This window comes from Dromaius novaehollandiae, chromosome W (assembly GCF_036370855.1).
Source record: "Dromaius novaehollandiae isolate bDroNov1 chromosome W, bDroNov1.hap1, whole genome shotgun sequence".
NCBI lineage: Eukaryota > Metazoa > Chordata > Aves > Casuariiformes > Dromaiidae > Dromaius > Dromaius novaehollandiae.
This window is the reverse complement of record NC_088130.1, coordinates 41,695,002-41,722,640: the sequence shown is the minus strand read 5'-3', so window position 1 is coordinate 41,722,640 and position 27,639 is coordinate 41,695,002. Positions and strand designations below refer to the sequence as shown.

The window sequence follows — 27,639 nt, the reverse complement described above, 5'->3', positions numbered from 1 at the left end:
ATCTGGCTTTGGTCTTTGCATTTTGTGCGTGGTAGGTGATTTTTTTTTTCGTATTAAAATACAGTTCTAAGAACATGACTTGCTCCTGTCAGAACGTTAATGTTCCAAAGGTTGGTTACAGGTAGCTGAGCAAATCTTGAGGACGAGAGAAGAGATAAGCTATGATCTCTAAGATCGTGACCTTTCAGATAGCTGTTACAGATTCACTGGGAGCCATAAGTCATCCACAGCTTATGGAATATTGCTCTGGAAAAGACTATTCCAATTTGGCCCTGAATTTGCTTTACCCTTTATGGTGCTCATGTTGTGAGAGAACAGGAACAATTGTGTTCAGCTATGAAGAAAACTTGTACTTGCAGGCACTTAGTACTGTATGTTGTGTGGCTTAATGACTGTTACTTTAAGTCAATGTTGCATTTACTCCCCTCGCGATTAACCACTTTTCACATGAAGTGGCCACTCACTATTAACTTGATCCACAAAATGTTTTGTAAGGAATTAATCAAAGCTGTTCACTGCAGGAGTGAACCTGTTGTGTGGAAGATACTCTTATGCTGTCACTGAGCCAATTGTCTTTATTTCTTTTCTTGTGTAGAGCAGTATTTTTGCTTTCTCCAAATGACAGATCAAGTGCAAATGACCTTGCAAATAAAACTTTAAAGGACTTGTTGCCAGTTACAAATTCTGGTCTCAAAACTTTTGAGCTGTTCTCCAGGCTCTACCCTTGGGCCAAAGGTGTGGGTAATGCTGGACAGGTACAAAAGACATCTTAACTAGTTATCGTGAGGCAAAGCCAGTATCCCAGTTATGAGCAGAATGACATAAAAAGGGCAAAATGTGTAATACTAGTTGTCCAAGCATTTAGTAAAGCTCTGAGTTAGATTCAAATCCCAGGAGTCATCAAGATGTCTTGCAGCACAGCCTCCCCCTTCCACTTACCCACAGGAAAACCAGCTGTGGATACCAACTGATACTACGTGTATCTGCACCTTCAGCAGTTAATGGATGCCCTGTTGTGGATGCTGCTGAAGTTCATATCCAAGGCCATACTGTCTGCAAGGGGAAGAGGAAGACAGCTGGGCATATTGTAGGTGCTGGTTGACAGCAGAGTGCAACTGTCTGGGGTACGGGCCAGTCAGCCCTGGCAGTGGTAAGGAAAAGCAGGAGATTAATGACTTCAGTAGGACCATCACATGATGGCCTGCAACCTTTGCAAGTCCCTTGCATTGGAGAGTTTGTGAGCCAAACCCGACAGTGACACCAAGTGCAGTGAATGTAGGTGCGCTCTCCCAGCTGCACCACAGCAGTGCTCATTAGGTGCATTTTTGTATTTCCATGACCTGCTATGGGAGTTGAGAAGCTCGTGCTTTTCTCTAGCTGGTAGTGCCTATCTGCTCTTCTTTTCATCAGCCTGCAATAAGATCCGTGCTGTCTTGATCTGTGGACCTGAGCTAGTGCTCCAATCGAGATCTCCATGCTGCAAAATACCAATTGTCATTTATTCACTTTGGACTGCTGTGTTTCCTGATGTGTTCACTTCTGCTGTTCTGCATTCAGAATGCATATAGTGCTCTCGATTCATCACAGACTTACACTGAAACAGTCCGTGATAGATCACTTCCCCAAATATTTCAGATAAAATCCTGTGTAAAATGGCTTAGTAGCTGAAAACCCTGAAGTCATCAAGTTAGTAAAGAAGCAACTGTCTCGCTCTTAAAGCACCTATTCATGATGTTTTGGAATAACAGTTTTATTACTATGGATATATGCTTGAGGTCGCATGCTATGAATCCCAAAAAAGTCCTTGAAATTACAAAGCTTCGTACCTCAACAAAATGTTGTGTCCAGTACCATGGAAATTAGATCGCATTTGGGCAACTAAAGAAGAGGTGTTCACAGAACTAAAAATCAGTGCTGTTTTACGTGCAACTGATTCTGTCTTACATGTAACCAAAATGAAGTCCAAATGCGTACATAACCTGTACTGCATTGGAAGAGCTCATTTCTACAAAGATTGATGCCATTATAAATCAATCAGCAGAAATACAATTTTTAAGTAGAAAATGGAAATGATACTTGGGAACCATGTAAAAATATTTTATTAGTATGTCCAAAATCCCACAACTGAGGAAAAAGCTTTTCTGGCTATTAGGAAGCATTGCAGTTTAAAGGGAAAGTGAAAGTAGCAGTAAAAAATTGATGGGACTGATAGTGACTAATCAGGACGCTGCTATTGCAGACAACCGTATCACACAGTCTTATTTGGAAGTGTATCCATTTCTGTATTAGAAATAGTGCTCTTACTTCTCTGATCAGAAAGCTCTCCCAAATGATACTTTGCTGAGGACTGCGGTCATTGTTCTGTATTTGCCATTCGGAGATTTCTGGGGAATGGCAGCTCTGAGAAGGGGCCAAAACATTGCGGACAGTTAACAGAGCATGAACTTCTAGGGAACTGCTGTGGCCCCAAAGGGCTAACACGATATTTGATTCCATAAATTATTTAGTAGATGTACAGATGTTCTGCTGCCTCTATTTTGAGGACCTGGCACAACCACTACTGGAATCGAACGATCATTCTGGAATCAGGAGGATGTTGGGGATGAAAACAAAATGCAAACAGCTCAGGAAGGAACCAAAGAGTGATTAACAAATTTGAAAATACGGCAATAGAGTGATAGAGATATAAAAAAGAGCTAGTCATTAAATAGATACAGAACAGATAACTAGTAGAAATTTCTACAATAAACTGATAAAGTTTTAACAAACAACAGTGATTCAAAGTTGAAGACAAACAAATGCAGACAAGAAATAAATTATGATTTTTATTTATTTTTTAACTCAGGGGTTGGTTAATCTCTGGAACTCCATTGGCTGCTCCAGATCAAACTCTGGGTGGCTTTTCTAATGGAGATGTTTTCCTTCCAGCACAGCTGATCAGTTCAGGAAAACTCTGGATTCTTTTTCAGAGGGTCCAGACTGATCATCCTAAAAGTTCTTCTGATCGTGAGAATCTATTATTTCTCCTTTGTAGCTGTCCTGATACTATTATAGGCGTCTATGAGAAAATGGATTTTCTACCATCATAAGTACTTGGCAAGACCCTTAGTAAACTCCCATAGAAAAAAAGAAGTGTATTCATTTGTTTTTAAGGCTGTACAGTGGTAAATGTTGATGGATAAAAGTGAAAGCCTTACAGTGGGTGCCTAGGGATAATCTGCAGAGAAATCTGAATCAGAGCCTGGTGTTTCTGATAAAGCGTTCTTACAAAACCTTGTGCCTTTTAACTGTGCCTTTGCCTGGGATAATTACCATTCTCTGACTCCACAGTGGTGGCGATGGTGCGAATTTATTGTGAGTGTAGTTTGCTGTTTTCTATGGGAAAAAAACAACTGAATCTCGTCATGATTTGAGGTCAGATTTGACAGCTAGTTTTGATTAGAATTTTTGGGGTTGAGGCCATTCCATTCAGGCACTTTCAGAATGAATCTTCTGGAATTTTTGTTTTGAAGCAATGCTTTGTTTAAAAATCTATTTTTTAGAGGGGAAAAGAATTTGAAAAATGAAATAAAACAGTAGCCTTTCCTCTCAGAAAAAGTGTCTTGTTCATTACCAACCCTAATTGTTTAAAAATTGTTTTGGTGCTGAACTAAAACCTTCAGGTTTTTGTGCAAGTCTATTTATGCTGTTTTGATTATATGCGGATTACCTGTGTGGGGCGTAACATGGACTCAGTTTGTGCTGCAGTATTATGTACATCTGTATTCAGAACTATAGCCCACCCTTGTGGCAAGAGGTGTTTATTAAAATAGGGGTTACACCATTTTCACAGAAATAGAACAAGCCCCTTTGCACTGCAATCCAGATGTGATTTTTTTCTTCACATAAAAAATTCTAACTGTCATATTCCCCCTAGACCCTTTGCATTTGACAGCAATAAATGATGGTCCCTAAGATTGCTGTGCCAAACTGCCATCAGAAGTTCCTACCTAAGGAGCAAAAGATCAAGCCAGCTGTCATCTTCCAGTTCCCGCAGGCATCAGCTGCGTGATGCTATGACTGGTGCTTGGCAGATCACCTAGCAGAGTCACCTTTTTTGCAGGAGTGACTCAGTTTACAAAGCTGATGCACGTATTAGTAAAGACGGAAACTAAATTTCTGCTCTCAGAATTTTGAAGTTTGGGGAAGGAAATTATAGGATGAGGAGTGCTAGGTTTAAATTGTAGCAAGAGACTTTTAGTTAGAGATTAGTTTTTTTTAAAAAAAGCCTGTCTTACTCTCCAATTTTTATTTTATTTTTAGGTAGTTAACCTACACAGACTGTGGAATCCCCAGTATTGGAGACTGTCAAGGGCTCATAGACAAGCATCTGTCAGGTTAAGTGGTGTCTACCTTCAGGTAGGGGAAGTCTTGTCTGTGGTTCAACAAGGCAAGAGTATCCTGCAGGACAGGGCGTGTAAGCACAATGGAAGGTGGCATTACCAACAAGAAATGTACTTGGGTTATGGGACTTCTTTAAAATTAAAGAAGGAAAACATTTTCATGGCATAAAATCTGCCTTTGAACAGGTGTCCAAAATGCTGTTCCCAAAGTTACAGACTCGCTTAATGTATCACACCCTGAAACAACAGATAAGAAAACTGCTGCTGCTGCCTGAATAAGAGAGATGGTGACAAGAAAACTGTCACTATTGAGAGGGTCTGTCTCAGGGGTCAGAGCTTTGCATTGGACATTTAATCAAACATAAGCATAAAGAAGATTGAGGAAAGGGTCCCTAGATCAGCTATGGCACAAAGCCTCCACCACTTGAGTTACAAAGAAGGTGCCTGGTTTTTAAACTAGTCCCTTTTCCCTTACTTTTTCCAGGTGGTTTATTTTTCGTTCTGTTCACAGACTGTGATTTCTGTGACTACAGTATACCTCAGGAACACAGTGTAGTTCAACCTGAAAGTCAAGGATGCCAGCTATCCGCAGCCACATCGAGTATTGTTTCCACACCAAATTCTGTGGAAGGTTTAGCTCTGCTCTGTTGCTCTCAGGATCAGCTTCTCACTTGTCTAATAAATGTTGCAACGGCAAAGTGAAGAATACAAGAACAGAAGCACTGAATCAGCAGCTGAAGTACCTTTATCTTTTAACGATTTCAGTGAGCGTGGTTTGTCCCCCAGTGAAATTAGAGAGCAACTTCTGGCATACTTCACACTCACAGAGCTCCTGTGTAGTGCTCAGCTCCTCAAGAATAGATTAATTGCAAGTACATAGCCAAGAACACCCTGCGATAGCTTGCAGGTTCAGATCACAGCACCATACTGATAAGGACAGTGACTTTCCTGCCGGAATGCTGCCTCTGCCCCTGGTGCATACTTGATCATTGGACAAGGCTCCATGGTAGAAAAATATGCAGCCAGCCAGTCAAGCTGCTGGTACAAAGCACAGGACTTTTGTGTCGTATCTCATTAATATAAGGAATGGAGGGTATGTGAAAACAGCTATCAACACAATGCATCCTTCCAAGCAGATATGATGTGAACTAACTAAATATAGCTAAATATAATGCCCTGTCTAAGGCTGTACATTACCTGTTATGCCATAAAACATTCTGTAGTCAAAATGTACAGTGTTCTGGTTATTTTTGAAGCATTATAATTACACTATGGTGCCTCACACGGCTTTCTAAAAATATATTGCACATTGCACACAATTCCTCTAGTTTAATCAGATACGTAGACCAGATTTGTCCCTTGAAGTAACACAGGATTCAGAAGCTACCAAGAATCCAAGCTGCTGGAGACTCTGATGAGTGCCTGGGGTAGCCGAAGTCGTAATATCATCATCTGCAAGAGGATTTTGATAAGGCTTCTAGTTTTCAGGACAGGATTTTGGTTGTCAGCCAACTCCCTGCAGTAAAGATGGCATCTGTGAAACAGAACTATAAATACATAGAGCTGTTGTGAAAATACATCCATTGTTTCAGAGACACTTAGGTATAACAATAAGCGTGCTCCACAGATTAGTCATGAGCAAATATTTCCAGAATGTAGGATGGGGATGCTGTAGTGTGGAAAGGCAAAAGGACCATCTGTTAAATAAGGAGAAAAGAAAGGAGTACAAAAGTCTCTTTCACAAAATCGATACTTGATTTTGATTTCAAGTCAAACATTCTCCCATTGCATTTTGGGAGGGAAAAATCCCGTTCCAGTTATGAGAGCCAGTCTGTAACTCTGACTTACCTAAACTAATTCATTGATGGAGTGGAACCATTCCCTGGGACAAGATAAAGCTATATTGCTGAGCCAAGAGGGAATGATCTGCCTGCTGCCCCATTTCTGTATCAGTACATATCTCATTATATTCTAGTGCTGTGCAGTTAATTCTCAAGGACTTGGCATAGTTGAGGAAGTCAGAATCTATCCATAATGGGAAAAAAAAATGCCCTCCCTTTGTGATCTCTTCCTCATTTCTGTTTTTGGGAAATTCTTTCAGTGAAAGAATATTGAATCTTCTTTCAGTCAGTCATCACCTTTCTGTGGAAGGAAAGTTAGATATATAATATATATATCTATATATAGATATAGATAATGTGTGTTGAGGGCATGGAGGAGACAGTTAAAGATTTTAAATATCCCTCTGCTGAATAGTTATGTAGGATAACAAAATGCAGGTATAAAATTATGGAAACAAGATAGAGGACATCATGAAACAATGACCCTCAAACTTGAAACACATCTCCTGATTCTCATGTCACATCTCCTGTGAGAGGATCATGTGACTAAAGCACAAAGCAGCTACAGCTTTGCAACAGAAGATCGTGTAAGCAAACCAGAAGACCTGTTTACAAAGTGAAAAGACGTAGATGCAACATAGCATTTCTCTTTAGTCAGGAGTGGAAAAGGCAAAGAGTAACTACATATTGGCCTGACTAACCCAGTTCTTCATGGGAATTATTGGAAATTAGAACACTTTGTTCTCTGAAAGGAAAATCAAATGCTTTCAGGTGTTTTGTTTAAACTTTGAAAGAATGATGAAGAGATTACACAAAGAAAAATACTTCTGAAAAGCTTGAAGAAACAACCGAAGCAACATACCTTGGGGGAAGATTCATGTTTTCTTGTAGCTCTTCCATGTCCATTTTCCAAATCTGATTTGTCAGATCCCAGTGTTAAGAATAATCTTGCTCCTGTGACACAAATTGCAATTTGTGTCACTTATTTAAGAGAGACACGTATCTTTCTTTGCCTGTGGGGTCATGAGCAAAACAAGTCAAATTCTGATTCTGGAGGAGAAAAATATGCATTCTCTTCTTCAGGCTTTCATAGAACATGCCATTTTCTCTGCTAGACTCAGAGATCTCCTGTACTCCACACACAATCCAAAACCATAGCTGCACTCAAACATACTGCTGGAAATAGTTAATAAAGCATATGCATTCCTAGGTGGTATTTTAATCTTGTTGGTGTTACAGTCTCTCTCCTGAACAGTGGGCCACTGTTGAGGAATCTTTCGGTATTCGCAAAGAGACTCCGTAACCATGCTGTTATACAAATCAGGAGTACAGAGGAATTATTTATTGACCAACACATGCAAAAGATGGAAGAGGGTTTACAACGTGCTCACATCCTGTTGTCCTAGAGATACATTTCCACTCTTCTTCATTAAAGTGGTATTTGCTAAGACTGAAATATTAAAATAAAATATTCCTCTGCTTTGTAAAGACCTACGTGTTTATTCCTTCTCTGTGGTAAAGGCTCTTTTAATCCAATGCTTCTCCTCTTTTATTTGAGATGCCCATGGGACTCCTCACTTTAGAGGCCAGATCCTTTCGCAGACTTCATCCGTGTCCCTCATGGAGTCACTGCTGTTACAAGGGAAGGGCAGAATATACATTGCCTTCTCTCCCTGACCGTGGCCTGGTTGGCTGGCAGAGAGCAGAGCCTCCATGCTTCCTCATCGCAAATCTGGAAAGAGCCTGGTTTGTCCTTTCCCAGCAGTGTTGCCCAGAGTGACTTCCTCTCTCCAAACACCTAGCCCTTTTCTTCCCTAGCTCTCTGAAAATCTATACTGCAGGAATTTTCTAGGAACATTGGCATGTGACAGACCTCTACACACTTCCACCTTTAAAAGAGCTTCCCCTCCTCCCCGCAAGCCTGTTCCTCACACTAAGACCATTCTTGAATTGCAGCAAGGCCTCTAAATTTGGTATCCATTATGTTCATTCTTATTTTAAGGTTTCTTTGCAAAGTACGCATGATATATATACAAATGAGATCATCTCTTTATCTGGAAGAAGGAAGGATCTTTTCATAGTCCTAGTTTGGTACCTCAGGCTGAGAGTCAGAAACTGGTGGTTATAATGTACCTCTGTTAAGTGACACCTTGTGGCTTGAAGAAGTCATTTTACTTTGCTTTCTCCAGTGGTATTTGCTGTTCCGAAAGCTGTCTTTCTGTATAGTTGCCTGACAGGTGCAAAGTAACTGGACTTTATACTTCCATACCCTACATAGCCACCTACCTTTGTTTGTTTTGAACTTTGCTCCCAATAACTCCATTTGATGGACTGTAGTCTTATATGGGAAAAGGCAGTGAAGACTTATCTCTATCCACTTTCCCCATGCTATTCAGGATTTTTAGGTCCCTACCATATTCCCCCTCCAAACTTTCTCTTTTCCATGCTGATGAGTTCTAAACCATTTTTATTCATATAGAGAAAAAGGATAAAGTACTTAATATGCCAGGCTAGCGTGGAAAAGGTTGATAGCACTGAAAAGAATGACCTACTTCATGCCACATCCAGACACATTTGACTTTTCTGACTGGACAACCACTTACAGCCGAGTCACCTGGAAGCATTTTCGATAAAAATATTGACCTGAAACTTGAGACTCTGAGGGATGCCTTATTCCACCCCTTGCCACAAAACCCTGTAACCTATAGTCATGTATGTTCTGTAACTGATTATACCGTAAAATACTTTAGTCAGACACAAAACCACCACAAGATTTCAGCCTCCTTTCCTATTACCCAAAAGAGCCCTTATCACTTTGAATATTTTTGTCTGCATTTTTGTACTCTGGGATTGTACCATTTTGGTTGCTGAAAAGATGTCGCTGTGTAATGTATTGTTGCTATGAAGCAAACTAAAGGATTCAATTATGGTCCTATATCATCAAAAGTTTTAAAACATTCTGAATGCTGGGTTAAGAATTCTGTGCTCCATACAGCACTAAGAATCAGTTGATTTCCAAGACTACCAAAGGTACACGTATAGAAATACAGTAAATACTAACCTTTTTTTTTCAACACACTGTTTCTGTGCAAACCAATAATAAGAATGAATTGTTTCTTTTTTTGGACTGCAGTTAAAAGTGAGTTTATTTGTCACCCGCATTGCGTGAGGGCTTACGGGTTGATATCAGGTTGTCTTCTCTTGTAGACCTTGCATCCTCCGAGAGGAATGGCTAGCACCTTCTGTCGTCTCCTGGCTGGCCGTGGAGCTGCCGCGCTCTTTGCAGCAGCAGGTACAGGGGCCCTAACCACTGGGTACCTCCTCAATCAGCAAAATGTTAAAGCTGCTGTACAAGAAAAACGAAAACTCTTCCCTCCAAGGTAAGCATTTTGGGTTAAGTAGTCAGCGGAGCTTAAGGCCTGGTTGGCTGAGGAAGGCATAGTGTTTAACTCTTTGGGGGGAGGGCAGATTTCCATTAAAGCTGCTGAGTACCTACTCCTTCACGCAAACATGCCAGCTATGTGGCTGTATATGGGCTGTTGTCTGACAACCTGAAAAACAGCATCATTTGTTAAAAAACAGTTTTAGATAGCAGCAATAACAGCCTTCAAGACCAGAGTGTAGGGATGTGAGATAGTATCAACGCTCCCACAGAAACATTGCCAAACAATGACAACCCTAAAAAATGTTTCAAATTTTAGACAAAACATCAAATTAGGCCTTGTTTTAAATAAAAATGTGGACCAGGCTCTGACAGACTTTTTTTTAAAGTAGTGAATAACATCTTAGTTAAAATAAATTCTTATAGAAATAATAGGGTTGTGCATAAAGCAAAGTATTACCAAAAAAGGTAAATGTGATCTGACTCACTTGCAAAAATGCCTTACTAAAGTGTAACATCTTCACTTCCCCTGGTTTATTATACTGTGCAGCTTTCTGCAAATAATAATACCATTAAAACAACCCCAAATATTGTTGAAGAGTTAGATTCCCAGCTAATAGCAATCAGACAGTGAACAGAACAAAGTTAGAGCTCTTTTAATTCTGAATAAGTGTCTCAGCAGAGATTTAATGGGGCTTGAGACACTTTGAAAGCTCATTGGGATTCATTTTCCTGGTTGCCGCAAGTAACGGAAATCTGCTATTGTCTGTTATAGTTGCCCATTAGTGCAGTGTGGAGTACTTTGAGTGACTCGAGTGTTTCTCCCTTCCTAAATTTCAGTGCAATGTATAAACCAAGAGCTAATTACACTTTTAAAGTAATCTATGTACTGCACATTCTGATCACTTTGATAGTTTCATAAACTAGCAAGGATTACTGTTTAAAGATATGATGTTAAGGGCTTGTGGGTTTTTTTCTCTTTAGTGCAGACTATCCTGATCTCCGCAAACATAACAACTGCATGGCTGAGTGCCTCACACCAGCAATTTATGCTAGACTAAGGGACAAGATGACTCCCAACGGCTACACCCTGGACCAGTGTATCCAAACTGGGGTCGATAATCCTGGCCATCCTTTCATTAAAACTGTGGGCATGGTTGCAGGTGATGAAGAATCCTATGAGGTAAACTGTTTTCCAATACTATCATGTTTGGTTCAGTTTGTATAATGTAATTCACAAGTGCTCATTAGATGAATACAGATTCTCAGTAAGATATATGCTCCTAAGATAAATCGTATCCCAGAGATTATATAATGGGCAGGTCAAGTGCATAAAGATGGTGAGGATTTGAATGTGCCTCTACATTAGAAAATACAGTGAACATGAGGCAATGCTAAAAGTGCCCTCTCTACTGCAAGCAAAGTTAATAAAATGTGGCTGCTCAGGAGCAAAACTCAGTTTGCCTCCAGCAGCTGCCTGCCTTCCTGCTAGTTGGTAGCAAAATTATGCAGCCCTGTGCAAACCTGATTTGGTTTACTAATTTAGAAATGGTGACTGCCTTGAAAAGCTCTGCCGCAGTTATTGCTACACAACAGAACGATGGTGTGATTGTGGTTGGTACTGACATACCAGTGCTGCACGGCTCTGTCTATCACCAGTGTCCAATGGCAGTGAAGACATAGGTACTCTCACATGACCTAAAAACAGGACACAAGCTGCCTGGCAACTCTAAATGTATATCCTGGTTGTTAATACATCCTGAAATCTAATCTGGTTGCTACCACATCCAGTACCTGTGACAACTAGAGTAAGCCTGTAACTAAATTAAGGTGCAACTGCACCTTCTTTTTTGTTGTGAAGATGAGGAACCACTACAGAGTACTGTCTAGGTCAAAATGACTGAAATCCACTGCCACATAAAGCTGGTCTCGGTGACATACCTCAAATGAATTCCTGGTCCCTAGCCTGTTTCTAGAGAACAATTGCCCAAGTCCCTGAACATTATCATAAATGTTGTTTTATTAGAATCTCCCAATTTATCAATAGGAGACAGAGGATGAAATTCCATACTCTGCTTCGAAGAGCTACAACAGAAACTCAGATCATGGCAAACTGTTGCCAGCAGCCCTCTGCCAAAGACAGGAGATGCCTATTGAAAATAAACTGTATTTTCAGAGAGAATTTTTCAGAGGCCATGTTTCAAAGCTACAACCCACATATGCCCTTTCCCTTCATATTTACTCCATCAGCACTTGCAAAGCCCCCTTTATGGCTGTCATCCAGGAGTCTGTGCTGAGGGATTTCTCCTGTGGCTAAAGTAGGCACATGAAAGTGTTTTTTATGATACTGCAGACTCTTTGTAGATTCTCTTGACTCCATAGGTATTTGCTGAGATTTTTGACCCTGTCATTAAAACAAGACATAATGGCTATGATCCACGCACAATGAAGCATCATACAGACCTGGATGCATCCAAGGTAGGACTTGAATAAAATAATAAGAAAATAAACATTCAATGCTGCTTCTTACAATGGTGATACTGTGTGTAATTGTACTTTTCTTCTCCTGATACAATTCCAAAGGAAATAATTTTAGGGCTAAAGAAAGCAGGATGCCACAGTGACTGAAATGGCAGATACAAAAGGGAATATGTCTAAATGAAATGAGGCCTACTTCTGTTCTTTCTTTTTGCAAGGTTGTTAGATTACAGTTTAGGTTTGCTATGCTGCTAAGGTTTTCAGCATCTGATGAAGGACAAATCAGCCTAACATCTACATGGCTTTTTTTCCCCTCTTCTAATTTCCCCTCTTGACTGGACTTCCTGCACCTGACTGCTTTAGTGAAAACATTCGGTTCCACCCTGACATCACGCAAAAGTGTCAGGGAGGAGCCTCAATGTGCTGCTCCACAAGAGAAGCAAGCCAGGAGCCAGCGGTGACAGCTAGACAGGCAGGGCAGTGGCCTCACCGATAAGGGCAAGTCGGCGCCGAGCAAGAAGAGCAGAATAAAGTCTAATTACAGTAACCAGGTAACAGTCCAGTGATTGCCAGAGAAGTCCATAGTGGCAAGGCAGGCCCGAGGTCAGCAAGGTAGGTCAGGATCAACAAGGTACAAGTCTAGGCACAGGTATACCTACAGCATAGCTCAGGCAAGGACTGAGGGTGAGGGCCTTAGCTTAAATGCATCTTCCAAATGAAGGTTTGGAGACCCCAGATGGGACTTCTCACAAGTCTTTTTCATACAGCTCTTTTCACAGCTGTTGGATCCAAGGTTACACAGCTGTGCCATATCAGAGCTGGCCTTGAATACAGGCAGCTAAAACCTGGCAGCAGAGGGTGACAGAGATTGCAGACCCCATTGGTGCACTCATGGTCCTAACAGCAAGTTAGTTACTTTCCTACCTTGTTCTTAACAAAAGGATCAGTCCCAACTGGTACTAAGCATTTGGGCCACAGTCTGACTTGGCACTGCAGGTCTGTTTGTGAGCTTGAAGACAGAAATGTGTTTAAGGATTAGAGTGAAAGCATTCTCCACATAGCAGCTGACTCCAGTACACACCCATGTGCACATGATCGAATCTTACCCACTGCTTAGTATTGCCTTCATAGTTCAACTACAGCATAGTTTAGCATCGTCTTGGTCTTTTCTCCTTCAAAAGATCTTCCAAACTTGGCCTTCTGCCTCTGCCCATATCCAGGTTTCCAAAGGCCGCTCAGATTCTTTCATATTCCATGTTGGAGCTGAGGAGGATCAGCTGGTTACCTCACCACTCTGAGTATGCAAAAGAACCTTGGAGTTCCTAAAAAACTCTTAGTATCTGAAACACTGAGGTGTTCCTGGTATTCTGAGTGTTTGTGGTATCTAGGAGAGGTCGTGATCCCTGGGCAGAAAGATGCCCTTCTTTTTGTATGATAAGATTTTTAAACATGGGGTACAAAATGGGGCACTGTGTGTAAAATAAGAAACATTCTTCCTTCAGATCACTTCAGGTCAATTTGATGAGCACTATGTCCTCTCGTCACGTGTGCGTACTGGTCGTAGTATCCGGGGCCTCAGTCTTCCTCCTGCTTGCACCAGGGCGGAGAGAAGAGAAGTGGAAAATGTTGTGGTCACTGCTCTAGCTGGTCTGAAAGGAGATCTTTCTGGAAAGTACTATAGCTTGACCAATATGACTGAGAAGGAGCAGCAGCAGCTTATTGATGTAAGTATAGCAGTACCGACACCATCTTCACTTACTCTCATTTATTTTTATTTTTTTCTTTCTTTGGTGTATGTGCTTTTCTGTGTAGCTAAGGAAGATAATTACAGCATTAACCCAGTAGTTAATGGCCTGTCAATATTTTTGTTACAGTGGCAAATTGTCCAGGGTTAATATTTTGGCTAAACACATACTTTGCAGGTCCAAAATGTGGAGCTATATTCAGGTAGGAAGGTCTGTGTTGAATCAAATACATATAGCTGTTGCCACCTCTTTGGCCGAATAATAAAGTAAATTCAGGACTCTTTTTTAATTATTTCCTTGAGTAGAGATTCTCATTTTCCATAGGAATAGCCATTTTAACTAATAATATTACACTGAGATAAATATTACATGTTATCTGTCTTCTAGACTATTCAGGTGGGGTTTTTTGGCTGTAACTTCTTTATGTCAAAACTACACTAATTCTAATTCTCCAAAGTGATTGTAGCAAAGTGCAACCAGGTCAGCTTTTACCAGTCCTGTAACTCTGTTTAAGGACTTGAAGGATCAGGCCTGTAACAATAGTTTTCATTGTCACACAGATGGAAACACAAGGATTTTCATCATGGATTTTGTCAGAGCATCTCATTGTTCAATTCCTACAGAGAGTTGTTTGAGATGGTCAAAGTTTCCAAGTGCTTTCCTGACAAAAATGGACAACAGTCAACTATCTTGAAAATCCATACCAGGGATTCGTATTGAGACTTTAAAAATTACAAAAATATAGAAGATTAAGAAAAACAAACCTCGAACGTGCATTTTAATTATCCAGAGGAATGGCTGTACCCTGTTAGCTATATTCATGGCACATTAATCTATAGCATCAACCAAAAGGGAGCTGATGAAGTAACATAACTATTTATAACCCTGCAACTAGGTGTCACAGCCTGGATTAACCAGGAGTTAGGAATTTATGTAAGGTCAATAACTTTTTCATTGAATGTCCTTAGTAATATGTTTATTGACAAGACATTGATTACCTGTTCCAGGTTTTATTTCATTGCCTTTTTCAGCAGTAGAGAGCTGTTCAAGAAGCACAGAATAAAATAGGGTTGCAGAGAAAATAATTCATGAGAACATACAGAGACATAATTCATGATTTACAGGTTAAATTCTTTGGGAAGTGAAACAGGCTTCATTGATTCAGCATTTTGCCTTGTCTTATTTGTTTGCTTTTACAGTAATGCAAATTTATAAATGTCAGGGCATTGAATATTTTAACCTCAGATTCCATCTTTAACTCATAGCATTGCTTACTTCCTTCAGTATTTTAGGATCTTGAGTCTCTAAGGTGTCCGGCTTTCTGCCAAACTTTAATAAGCACCATTTGGTAACTGTGAGATCAAATCAGTGAGACTTAAATGGCATTCAGCCAAGGAGGCCTTCAACATGGGAGGCTTTCAGTACTTTGTGGATTTGGGTCATAGGCTTACAAGAAAAGCTAATAGTGCTCAGCTGATTTCTTGTGAAAGGAGGAATTTTTCTCTCAAATAAAAATGTAGACTGGAGCAAGCTGAGGAAGCACACGTTGTATCCCTGTGATGGACAGAGAGAACTCTATACCTTTTTGTTCTGTATGGTTAGTGTTCCAGTTGCATCATGCCTATCACAGGCCATTTGAAGATGAAGGCCTAAAATTCTCTATTAAGGAAAAAAAGGTAAAGCTTATCAACTTATCTGCCATGTCATATTTATATTGGATAGCTTGCCTCCCTATTCTCAAGTAAACCCTAGAAAGGAAAAAAAAACCCTCAACATTTGATATGGTAGTGTTTGAGGATTTAAGAACTAATAATTTTTGAGCACACACATGAAAATAAAATACTTACTTGCTCGGGGAAAAAACAACTCAGTTAAAAAAAAATTAAATGATTCAGAATGTGGCAAGTCTCTGGCACACCAAATGCTATGTTTATTAAATCAGAAATAAAATCTCTGAGGAGTAACAGAACAAGTCTGTGATTCCAAAATGTCAAGCACTGTTTTAATTCCTACCATGATTTCATACTCAAAATAAATTGCTAAATCTCTATGCTGGAGAAATCTCCTTTCAGAACTAGCATTGGATATTTTGCTATCTTTAAAGATGCTTTCGTTGCTTTCTCCTACCCTGAAATTTGTCTGTGTGCAGAAACGTATCTCTAGTTGTAGTGCTATGTGTCTCTGGAGTCCCCTCTGTTGCATATGTGTGGTCCCTAGGTCCCTTCCTCCACTTTTTTCCTACATTTGAAAACTTTTTTTTGCAAAATGTAGTCGTATTACCAGTGTCAGTGCGCATCTGCAAGAATTTGCCCTCTAAAATCACCTGGGTAAAGTGCTTTTAGTTTTCGGTCAAGAAGGAAACACATTCACAAGCTGTGCTATGCAGTTTACTTGTATATTGATTACCTTCCCATTAAATGTATGTGTTATATTGCTTCCCTGAATAAACATGAATTCTGTTTTGTTTTCTCTCTCTCTCTCTCTCTGGCCCCCTTTTGGTGTCTAGGATCATTTTCTCTTTGATAAGCCAGTGTCCCCTTTGCTAACATGTGCTGGGATGGCACGTGACTGGCCAGATGCCAGAGGAATCTGGTATGTTGTGTGACATGTAGAAGCTTGTGTCATGTTTAAAAGATTGTATTACAAGTCTCCTTGCTTGTCCTAACCCTGCAGTCGCTCTGTCCTGATACTCACAGCATGTTCTGATTGTTTTTAAAAAATGTTCTTGATTATTTAAAAAAAGAAAATCCAACAATGAATAATACAGTGGGTAAGACCTTTATATTCATAGAAGCCATAGTTAATATCAGCAACGCAGTGTAGCATCATAAGCACGACTCCTTCTTTGGCTTTTTATCACTGTTTTTTCTATTTCTAGATAAAAATTTGATTTGGAAAAGAGCCAGTGAATCACCATGAAATCAGCAGAGCAGAGGTTATAAGTGCAGTCTAAAACTGGATTGTAGCAATGCTATTAGGTAGGAATCATCGGCAATGTAGTATCCTGCAACTGTATTGCAGCATACTACATTGTAAATTCCTTTCCCCCCTCCCCACTTTCTAGAGACAGAATGTTATTTTGATTACCTGAATTGAAAGTAATCCTTTCTTTCTGAATAAACTGGACAAGACAGGATACAAAGGCAGTTGAATTTCCTTTCCTTTATGTTATAGGTCTGTTTCTACTTTTATAACTGTGCCATATTTTGTGCCTGAATAGAATATTTTCTGGGGGAAGAAAGGGATAAGAACCCCCAGGAATACTGCCAGTACAGCACCCCCCCCCCCCCCCATCGCATGGTGGGGGCAGCTGTGCAATGAGCAGCACCTGCATCCATCCTGGTCTATTTTTAGGGGTTACCAGATGTTACAATTCTGGAAAACTAGGTGAATAAGGATTCTGAGAAATCATCCAGCCTACCTCCTTGCCCTAGGCATGTTCAAGACTTTTGGAGAGAATGGGTCTTTATGTGGAAAAAAATCTGGTCTTCAAGCAGTGTGTGGATACTGGATCATGTTCAGCAGCATTATTACTGTGATGAGTTAAACCTGCTTTCTGGCAGTGAACAGGCACTGTGGAGCCTGATCAAAAGGAAATCTGTGAGGATTTTCTATTTCAGTGAGCTTCAGGTTAGCTCCATGGTGCCCGTTTTAATCTGAGGAAGAGACTTGTTCCGGAAAAATGGTAAATCTGAGGCATCCCATTCATTGACTCTCCAGTCAAATAGCGAAAGTGCCAGCAATGTGTATACTATCAGGGGAACTCCTGAATAGAACAGATCTGGCTTTGGCTTGCTTTACTTGTGAAATATCAGGCAGAATGGAAAAAGTGAGTTAGTGTGATTGGAAAGTATTTCAGTGAGCCAGATTTGGAAATCCTGGCCTTCTTTTACAAGAAATTGTTGTCTCAGAGTACACTTTGTGAAATGTGTTCTGCACAGGCACCAAGGATGGAAATCCTACCCTTGTTAAAGTCTGCAGGACAGTTCCCACCCACTCCATAGAAAGAGATGGTGCTATTTAAATGGACTCAGTGTGGTGTCACTCTGCCCTGAGTAGACTGATTTAATTAATGGGGGTGCTGAGTCAGACCAACATCAATCTCTTTGGAAAATCCTACCCTGAATATTTGTATGTGACTGAAAATAAGGTCGTTGGACCTCTCTGTAACTCTAACGTCAGGCTATAGGATGTTTGCACTTGTTCAGTTTTGCACCCGCAAACTCCAAGTGTGAAAAGGGAGTTGCAGTAAAAGATAAGCTGAAAGTCAGGTGAACTTTAGCTCTTGGGTTTTATGTGTTTCAAGCTTGATAATATTCCACTATTCATATGATCAAGTCTAATCCTATCAATCACCTTCTACATTCTATAGAAAGACTGCTGTAAAAGACAGAAAAAATGGAGAAAAGCGAGGAAAAGTGACCTCAGGTCTGACCTACCACTTCATAAACCTTGTCATGACTGATCTCTTTGAAGCAAGAGTGGATAGCTTCTCTTCAGGCATTTTTATCTTAATTGACGAATCAACATCTTTAACGCACTGTCCAGAAACAACATGTAACTGTTTTCCTGAAACATGTAATTTGACTGGATGTGGCAATGCCGTGTTCCCAGGTGATATAAAGGGCACTGGGATTTGAATCAGAAGAGAATACAGTTAGGTAGATTGCCAGGGCCCCAGCAGTATGTAAATGTTAGGTTTTTTTCTAGCTGCACAATTTTCTAAGAAAAATGGCAAACATCCCCAGTGACTGACGATGCCAAACTTGCCTGTTCCCTTAGCAGCTGTACCTCCCGGCTGTGTCCGTGTTAGGAGACAACGTGTTTCTCCTAGCTCAGCATCAGGGCAGCATGATGTGATCAGAGAAAACTGTTCTTGTCACTGTGACCTGAAAAACTTGCATAATTCCATTGGCATGGGGGATCAAACCGTGAAAGTAGCTCATATCCCTAACGCTCGAGAGCAGTGTTATTTTGCAGTGCTTAATGTCTTCACAGTCTGGAAAGACTGTGATAAAACTAATGATACTGAGAATTATTTTTCAGGGCTTATCTTGTACTTTAAAGCTACTTATTTTTCTCTCAACCAGGCATAACAATGACAAGACATTTCTTATCTGGATTAATGAAGAGGACCACACCAGGGTGATATCCATGGAAAAGGGTGGCAACATGAAACGGGTGTTTGAAAGATTTTGCCGTGGTTTAAAAGAGGTAGTAAATCATGAGGTTATTACTACTGTTTTGTTTATTGTTGGGCTCTTGTCAGCACTGCTTACTGTGGTTAACACTGACCTGACATCTCCAGGAGCAACAAAATAAAGTAACACCAATCCAAACAGCAACCCACATTAATGGCAATTAAAGAAGGAAGCAAGGGCAAATTGTTAGCTGAATTATAGGGAAAAATAGATAAAATGTCTCTGTAGCCTTTGTATTGCCATCTTCAGCACTGGCTGGCTAAAGAAATATCCCTTCCTTGCCACCTTGTGTCTGCAGGCTGTGAAAGTTCATAAATAAAGCATTTTATTTTGGAAGCCCAGCCTGCTGGTTCTAATCCCTGATTCTGGGAGTGGAGTGGACATTGCTGAGGTTGTACACAGGACTCAGGAGGTAGGACTTCTGGCCTCTCTGACTACTTTGGGAGGATACTGGGTTTTGCGATTAAAATACTATGGATTGATAGGTATGACTCCTGGATTTTATTCTGGTATTGCTATTCATAAAGAAAAAAAAACTCATAGAATGATGGGTTAAAACAGTTTTGTCTAGACAATCCAGGTATGATTGAAGTTTGGCTGTGGGCCCAGGGCAGCCCTATGTACTGCTCTGGCACAGAAAAAGTGCTTTAACAGAGAAAGAAGATTCTACTCTGTTCCACACGCAATCCTAGCGAAAAAGGCACAGCAGGGTAGGTGACGTGTCAGAACTTTCTTCTCCACTCTTCTTGTCCACATCATCCCTAGATGGTCTGCCATGATAGATGATACCCTAGAGGTTAAGTTATATAAGGTTGAAGCTGGCTTCAAATTGTCTCCAAGACTGTAAGAGTAATCAGGCTGTATAAAACAATTATTTCTCCCCACTGGGGGCCTTGACATGCTCGATTCACCTGCACTGTAGAGGAACATTGTTAATGTCCATCATACTGCTTTTGTTCCTCAGTCTGGAAATGCATATTGGGCCAGCTCAGGACCACTTCATTGCTCTCCACCATGGCAAAACAGCCTTCACTCCAGCTTCTCTGGCTTTCTAGAGATTGCTCTGTCTCAGGGAATCCCTGAATGTTGTAGAGCCAATGCAGTGTACCCCCTTCCATATCACTTCACCGCCACCAGCACAGCCCCTGGCCTGCAGAAAGTACAAGGCAAAGTGGGCAGAGCAGGGAGCTACAGTCCCTGAATCTGGTTGTGGTCCCTGAGAACCAGAAGAAAGTAACTTGAGAGCATGCCTTACTTAGAAGGTTTGAGTAGGTAGTGGGTTTGGGAACATGGAAATACAAAAGCACCTAAGGGATGCTTCTTTGGCACCTGGGTGGTTCACTGGGCTCTTTTATACTTCTCGGGGATGCCCATAACACTGAACAGTGTACAGGATTGCAGCCTAAGTGACATGGCTTGTGGATGTTGTTCCCAGGTTCACCTCTGCTACTGTGCTTAGCTCATGTTCAGCAGAAGTGGACCTATGGACCTTGCTGTGAGAAGTGGTCAGGCAGCTCTGGGAACTGTCCGAAGCAGATGCCCTGGGGCAGGAAGTCACATCTAGTTCTCACTATCAATTCTGGTGTCCTTACAGACTATGCAAATGATGTTAAAATAGTCCTTTATTTTTGTATCTTTCTGCAAAATGGAAGTATTTCCTATGTTGCAGAGGTCCTGAGTATCTGGATAAATATCTGATTCTGTTTTGGGAGTGAATTTACTGAACTGAAACTGTAGTGGGATCACAGAAGTAAGTCTGGGATATGTAGCTGAGTGGACAGAATGGCGGCCTATTCGGAGGTCAATGGAGCTTTATGATATTTCTGAGGATAATGATTTCAGTCTCCTTTTCTAACTGGGCTGGAGATCTACTAATGAAAATCATTATATAGGTGCTATGTAGTCATCTTACAATGGAAGCAGGGCTGTTAGATTTAGGCATTTAGAAATGAAGTTTCTTGCTCCCTAGAATAATGTAATCACCCTGAAAATTACATGAAACCGCACTTCAGCTCCTTTTGTTTGCTCTGTAGTGTTTGAGACTTTTGGGCGTGTGCTTTGCAACATCACTCCCAAAACACCAAGGCTAGAAACTAATTTATTCTAGATCAGTAATTCTTATGTAAAAATATGGCTCCCTGGGCTAGGGCTATACAAAACCATCATGACAGGGAGACTTGTGATAAAGTGACAGAGTCTGCAAGCCAGTGGTAGTAAGCAGACGAGAAGAGGTCATTGTAATGTTCACTGGGGACCTTGGTGTCTGATGAGCGCAAAGATTTGCATCAGATCCAAGCCAGACTCTGCTCAGGCTTATATTTATGCAGCTCCATTGGTGTTAGTGAAGTTCATCATCAACATAAATACAAGGTGAAAAGAATTTCAGCTATAAACAAATGTCAGAGGATGACACATTTGTATGCATCCCTGTCTTTTTCCTTTCTCTTTTTTTTACCTTCACAGGTTGAAAGATTAATTAAAGAACGAGGCTGGGAGTTCATGTGGAATGAACGTCTTGGATATGTTCTGACTTGTCCTTCCAACCTGGGAACGGGTTTACGTGCTGGAGTCCATGTTAAGCTGCCAAAGCTTAGCAAGGTACATAAGTCATTTAAAAGGCCAGTGACATAAGTCAGCCCTTCATCTGATTTATAAGGGAACAAATGAAAAATACAGCTTACAGTGATCGCACATTGGCGTGAAGTGTAACAACAAAGTCCTAGGGATAATGCACGACTAATGGAGCATACTTTTGTTCTGCAAATTATTGTATTTGTTATGGAAATTAATCTCCTCAGCAGACAGCCACCAAGACAGGCTGTAATTCAAAGACAGGGGAAACTATCCATCTCTGCCTGTCTTTTTAGGGATGCTATTAAGTCACGGATAATAGCATTACAAGGATTCAGCACAATAAGTAGGGCAAAAAGCAATAAGCACAAAACTGTTTCTTCTGTTAGGATCCCAGGTTTCCAAAAATCCTGGAGAACCTGAGGCTTCAGAAGCGCGGCACTGGTGGCGTGGACACGGCGGCTGTAGCGGATATATATGATATCTCCAACCTAGACCGCATGGGTCGATCAGAGGTAACCTGTTCTTTTTTTCCTTGCTTTTAAACACAGATCTGTACTTGTGTGAGTCAGTTTCCCTCCATTTGGGTTCACTTTGATTTTAGTCACACCACTGACTTCAGTGGAGCTATGGCAGTTTTTACTTCTGGTGAATCTGATCCAGTGAAAATGCTTACACGATGGAAAATTACTAATGTGCATGAAGTGTTTGCCAAATATTCCTTTTATGACAATGGGAAAAGAAAAAAACATGAGCAAGTTGCATAAATGCAACTTGTTTGTACCATGTGCTGAGGCACTCTCTGCGAGTGTGAAGGTACTGGGAACATTTGGCTGTGGCAACAGAATTTCCTCGGGCTGATATTTCTCAGCATCACAGCATGAACTCATAGACCTGACTGCCTGCTGGAGTACACAGCTATGAGCTGGCTGTCCAGGCTCTCTGCGGTGCTGGGCATGAGTTAGGTATCTAAGAATGGGGTTCACTGGAGGTTGTATGCTGGGCACGGAGCTAGCCTCTGTGCCTGCTGCACCCAGTGTGAAATGCTGAGGAAAAAGATAGGGACTGAGTCCTAAACCACCCAGGGAGTCAGGCACTGAAATCAAGACTGGATTAATGTGTTGTTTTCCTTTTAGGATTTACCATTATGCACTTTCTCTACATGTAGACAGCACGCCTAGGTCAATCCTTTTACATCAAAATAACGGATAAGGAGGAGGTAGTGCCATGTTCCCATGCCCAGTGTTGCACTGAGCAGAGGATGCAGGAGAGCTGGGTTTAAATCCGCCCTCTGCTTGCTGTGCAGCAAAGATTTGAATTGTCATCTCTGAGCCCTCCCTGTTGAGTTGTAGGCTAAGATGAGATGGGTTAGATGTGGACACCTCTTTGAAGCTATTTCAGTTTGAACACAAAAGCACTGGGCCAGAAATAGTGGAAATATCCCTAAAGCCTGATGGTGAGGCTGCTCACCTGGAAGACCCAGGTCCCAGACCTCATTCCAGTTTAAGTATTTTATAAAGTAGAAGAGCTCATAAGAGCAAATCTACTGGAGGATGGGGAAGAAACAGCGGTGTGAAAGAGTTGCAGCCCCCTTCCATTAGCTCTGCCTGCGCCAAGTCCTTCCTCCAAGTCATGCGCTGTAAGTCCTGTGGCACAGCTATACAGCTTCCCTTTCCTCACTGAGATCAGGGAGGAAAGTTCACCCTTGGCCGTATCAAGAACAAGTGAGAAAAAATTAACCATGCAAGACTATGTAAGCCCGGTGATGCTAGCACTCTACTAGTAGATAGGAAATGTAGATTCAAATCTTCTGTCAGACATGCCTTGTGCTTCCCATGTGAGTGCTCTAACCATCAGCTATGGTCTGTCAGGCAGGCCTTAGTGGGATACATGTCTCCTGAGGACTTTTGCTCCACTGGACTCCTTTAACTGTGCAAAACAGGTTTTGGTCTCAGATGCCAACCTGCTTGTGTGTGTCAGGATTTGAAGGGCTGCCTGCTTCCCTAGCAACAAAACTTTAGTTACCTTGGGGACTTCACTGCAAGTTAAAACTCCACTGCAAAGTAGAGCGTAGTGTCAAGGTAAATTTACAGAGACCAGCAGAGCACTGGGAGGCTTTAGCAACTTAGGTGTGGGTGCATTTTGCCCCTATTACTGCAGCACAGCACCTGAGCTCAGCCTGATTCATGACAGGTTTTCATAACGTAGACATAACCCTGGGATAATGCACTTAGATTGCAACTAGATGCAAACTGGTCCACATCCAGCCACCCTGCACTTTCTGCCTCTGGAACAGAGGAAATTCAGCTCTTCTGCGCTTTCTCATTTGGACATGACCTTAAATGTTTTCACAGCCAAGGGGTATTTGGACAGGAGTTTGGAGAATCTGAATTTTGGAGCTTGATGCCTATTCTGGCAAGTAGGTAGCTAAGTTCCTTTGGCTCTAGCCTTAAACATACAGGAGTGAAAAGCTATGAAGCTGTATTATTTGCAAAAACAGTATGCGACAAAGACATTTATTAATAGCTGAAACATCACCATGTATGCTTTATACTAAGATAACACTAATAATTTAAAAGGATTACACAGCATGATTGATTAATACAGGTTCTACTGACACTTGAGGCTTGAACCTATAAATTTTTGCTTATATGAAGATTTCCACTGTCAGTAGTACCTCATAGTGAGGATTTGAAGAGTTAAGCCAATAAGATACAATCCTTACCTTGAAGATTCAAAAATCTAAAAAAAGATGAGACAAATTCAAGAGTACATAAATGTTTTATTATAGAACATATTATAGTACATAATAAAATAAATTCCATTATGTGGTGAATATGTTTGTAGAAATGAATTATGTTCCCAAAGGTGCAAGATAAGATTGTTAGTATTTTTGCTTTGTTTCAGTTACTGGTCAATGCAAACTTAATATGACATTTCTTTTCTCATGAAGGCTGCAAATTCAGACCTCTGGTCTGTAAAAGGCAACACGATAAACTGCTAAGCCACTGAATTGCTTTATAGTAAAAACAAATCCCTTGAAAATCAGTCACTGTCACAATAAAGAGACAATGGGATTTAGTTTCTGCATTGAGTTTTAACAAATGAGTCATTAAAGGTTGCTAATGAACCATTTCATGAAGATTAAGAAAAATCAGTGCTATAGCTTGCTGGCTACCGAGAAGCTAACAATACCCGGAGGGGGGCCTGGAGTCCCAGCGTGTCCCTGTCTGCAGAAGAATTCTGCTGGGGACAAGACACCTTGTGTTCTTCAGTCATTTTGAAAGAGATTATAAAGACACCACTGCATTCTGCCATATAGAACTGCAAATTTCGGTGCTGCTCTGGGTCTGAATCCAATCCCACTAGTGCCAGTGTAAATCAAGAGTACCTCAGTGGAAAATAAAGGAATTATAGAAAGCCAGCGTGAGCTTAGGATGAATCTTTCTAGTTCAGAAATGAGGATCCTGGGCTTGATGAAACAGCCTCTCCAAAACTGACACTCCTTTCAGAATCAGCAGGACGTTTCCCTGCATAAAGGCAGTTGACCAATTATCATGGTAGGGGATGGTCATCTGCAGGGGAAGGGATGGTCCTGCAGGTGGGGTGGAGTGAGCCGTGAAGGAGTTTAGGTTTGACGAGCCCTTTCAGCCCGTCAGTCTAACTGGCTGCAGCCAAAAGTGTAGCCCCACTGTCCTCCCACACTCGGCTGTGTGAGGGACCCCCTCCTATTCCACCCCGTGCCTCCAGCAGCACTCTGGGCTCTCGGTACCACTGGATCAGGGAAATAAGCTTCCGTCTTCCCCTCCTTGTGCCCCTATCCCAGTTAGTTTTCGTCTGACTCTCAGAAATGCTGCTGTGAGCAGAGGGGAGGTACAGGCTTGGGAACAGGGAGCACACAGCAGGCGAGACTGCCTCTTTTGGCAGCTGCAGATGACCATCACACAGCAGCTGAGCTGGCCTTCTGCTGAGGGTCCAGAAAATGGGGAAGAAGCACTTTCTCTGCTTCAGAATTTTTATTGGGAATATAGTAAGATGCCACTGGGAAAAATACCAGAGCCTCTATACTTGCATGGACATGTGCCACTTCAGAGAGTGCTGCCTGGTGACTCTGAACATGCACTGCTTTTCAGTTTCTTCATCCTCATACATGAATGTTGAAAACACAACAGAGAGGAGCCCCTGCCTGTGCCAAGCAAATGTCTCGAGAGGCTTTTATGCCCTCAGAATGGTCACGTTTGAAATAGGCCTCTAAACTTTTGCCTAAACATTTTATTTAAGCATTTTATTTAAGCACTTTTTTTTGTTTGTTTTTTTTGTTTTACATAGGAATGTGTATGGGAGCAGAATTTGGTGGAAATAGCTTTAGGGGTCTATTAGAAATTTTTTGCTCTCAGAAGGCCAAAAACTCTGACATAGGCCAAAAAAATAGAAGGGACAGGGAGAAAGGAATTACTGTGGGCTTCCATTGGATCAGTGCATGACCCATACTCCCTGTGCCGCAGGGTGTGTGATCTCTAGGATGTGACCTTCCTTGCATCTGGTTTTACTTGCTGTCTTTGCAGCACAAGCCAATTTTCCCTTCCTCTATTAACAGCGTTATCCAAACCTTTTTTATTTTTGTTGTTGTTTTTGCAGGTAGAGCTAGTTCAGATTGTCATTGATGGGGTCAATTATCTAGTTGATTGTGAGAAGAAACTGGAAAGAGGCCAAGACATCAAAGTACCACCACCGTTGCCTCAGTTTGGCAGGAAGTGACCTTGCTACCGATGACTGGTAACTGATGGTAAATATGTCTGCCATTCTAACAGAAAGGCACCTCTGTATATCTCTGTATAAATATCTTGTGTAATAAAACGCTACCTGATACCTAATGTCTCTTTAGATGCCTGGTTACACTGGCAAGAAAATAGTCTTAGTGCAATTTTAGTGAGATGTACCCACCTACAAGCACCTTGGTATACCCTTTGTGGGGATTGCTTCCCTTTTCTGCTTGCATCTAAGCAAGCTTTACCTAGGCTTTGAACCTTTCTTGGCTGGTGATTAGTGTTACCTGAATAATGCAAAAACCACAAATATTTTGATTCTAGCTTGTATTTGCACTTAAGGCCGTATTTATACGGTCTTCTATGAGCACCTGATTGTCATTCACAGAACCACTTCTTTGCAGTGACTGTCCAGGCAGCCGAAGTCTGCCAGCCTGACAGGCAGGTGCTGCAAAATGCTCATTATGTTTTTGGCATTCAACACCATGGTAAGTTCAACAGTTAATTAGAGCAGGCAGTTGCACATGGCTTCAGTCTTGGACGTCCATCACTTAACCTGTCACCTGGAGCTCATTGGTGCCTCTCTGTGAAAGCTGCCTCTCCTCTGGTCTGCATACAATCTTCTTTACTATGTCATCCCAAACCCTCAGACTTTTTTAGCGTTGAAGAACTCACCAGGTCACTCCTCAGCTGCCACTTCTGGCCTGTGGCTGCAGCAAGCTGGCCTCAAAAAAATCAGCAAGCAAACCAGTTTGCTGCTCTTCTGTATCCAACATAAACCTGCCCAGGATGGCCTATTCAAGTCTTTTTCTGCAGCTTTCAGGTTCCAGGTAATGGGGCACAGGCTCCAGGTAACTGTCAGTCATCAAAGTACCTAGGATGTATTGACACCCTGAATAAAACCATCTCTGTGCTCACCACTATTCCATGTGGTGAGCAGCTTGGTAGAAGTAAAAAAATAGCAGATGATAATGGTGCCATTGCTTTTCTTCTGCATATTGAAACATATTCAGTGTTTCGCAGTAACCACATTCAAAACACCATTTCTTCCTAGAAAAAAAAAATCAAAACATGCCCTCATGAATATGCTGTCTGTGTTGCTGTTGCGCTGGCAGTAGTATCAGCAGAATACACTTCAGGTATACAAGGGCAGCCAAAGGATACTGCCAAAGTGCCCATTGCTACTGTAGGTACAAACAAGTCTAGGGCATACAGTCCAGTAATTCCCCAGACTAGCACCTTGGAGCTCATTATGGCACCTCGCACAATGTAA

General features: G+C 41.3%; 1 protein-coding gene across 2 annotated transcripts in view; it reads left to right on the top strand.

Annotated features, from left to right (window-relative positions):
* Positions 1 to 26,474, top strand: part of LOC112983649 (creatine kinase S-type, mitochondrial) — a 28,628-nt gene extending 2,154 nt beyond the window's left edge. Inside the window, exons 1-10 of one of the 2 annotated variants that reach the window (XM_064500267.1) lie at positions 4,309 to 4,398; positions 9,431 to 9,603; positions 10,590 to 10,788; positions 11,988 to 12,083; positions 13,586 to 13,807; positions 16,335 to 16,420; positions 18,919 to 19,042; positions 21,493 to 21,627; positions 21,990 to 22,115; positions 26,239 to 26,474. In XM_064500267.1, the coding sequence (XP_064356337.1) occupies positions 9,452 to 9,603; positions 10,590 to 10,788; positions 11,988 to 12,083; positions 13,586 to 13,807; positions 16,335 to 16,420; positions 18,919 to 19,042; positions 21,493 to 21,627; positions 21,990 to 22,115; positions 26,239 to 26,358 (1,260 nt within the window). In that variant the 5' untranslated portion in view covers positions 4,309 to 4,398; positions 9,431 to 9,451 and the 3' untranslated portion in view covers positions 26,359 to 26,474. Of the gene's footprint in view, positions 1 to 4,308; positions 4,399 to 9,430; positions 9,604 to 10,589; positions 10,789 to 11,987; positions 12,084 to 13,585; positions 13,808 to 16,334; positions 16,421 to 18,918; positions 19,043 to 21,492; positions 21,628 to 21,989; positions 22,116 to 26,238 lie in introns of those variants that run through there. The other variant, XM_064500266.1, reaches the window with a different exon arrangement.
* Positions 26,475 to 27,639: the final 1,165 nt, after the last annotated feature.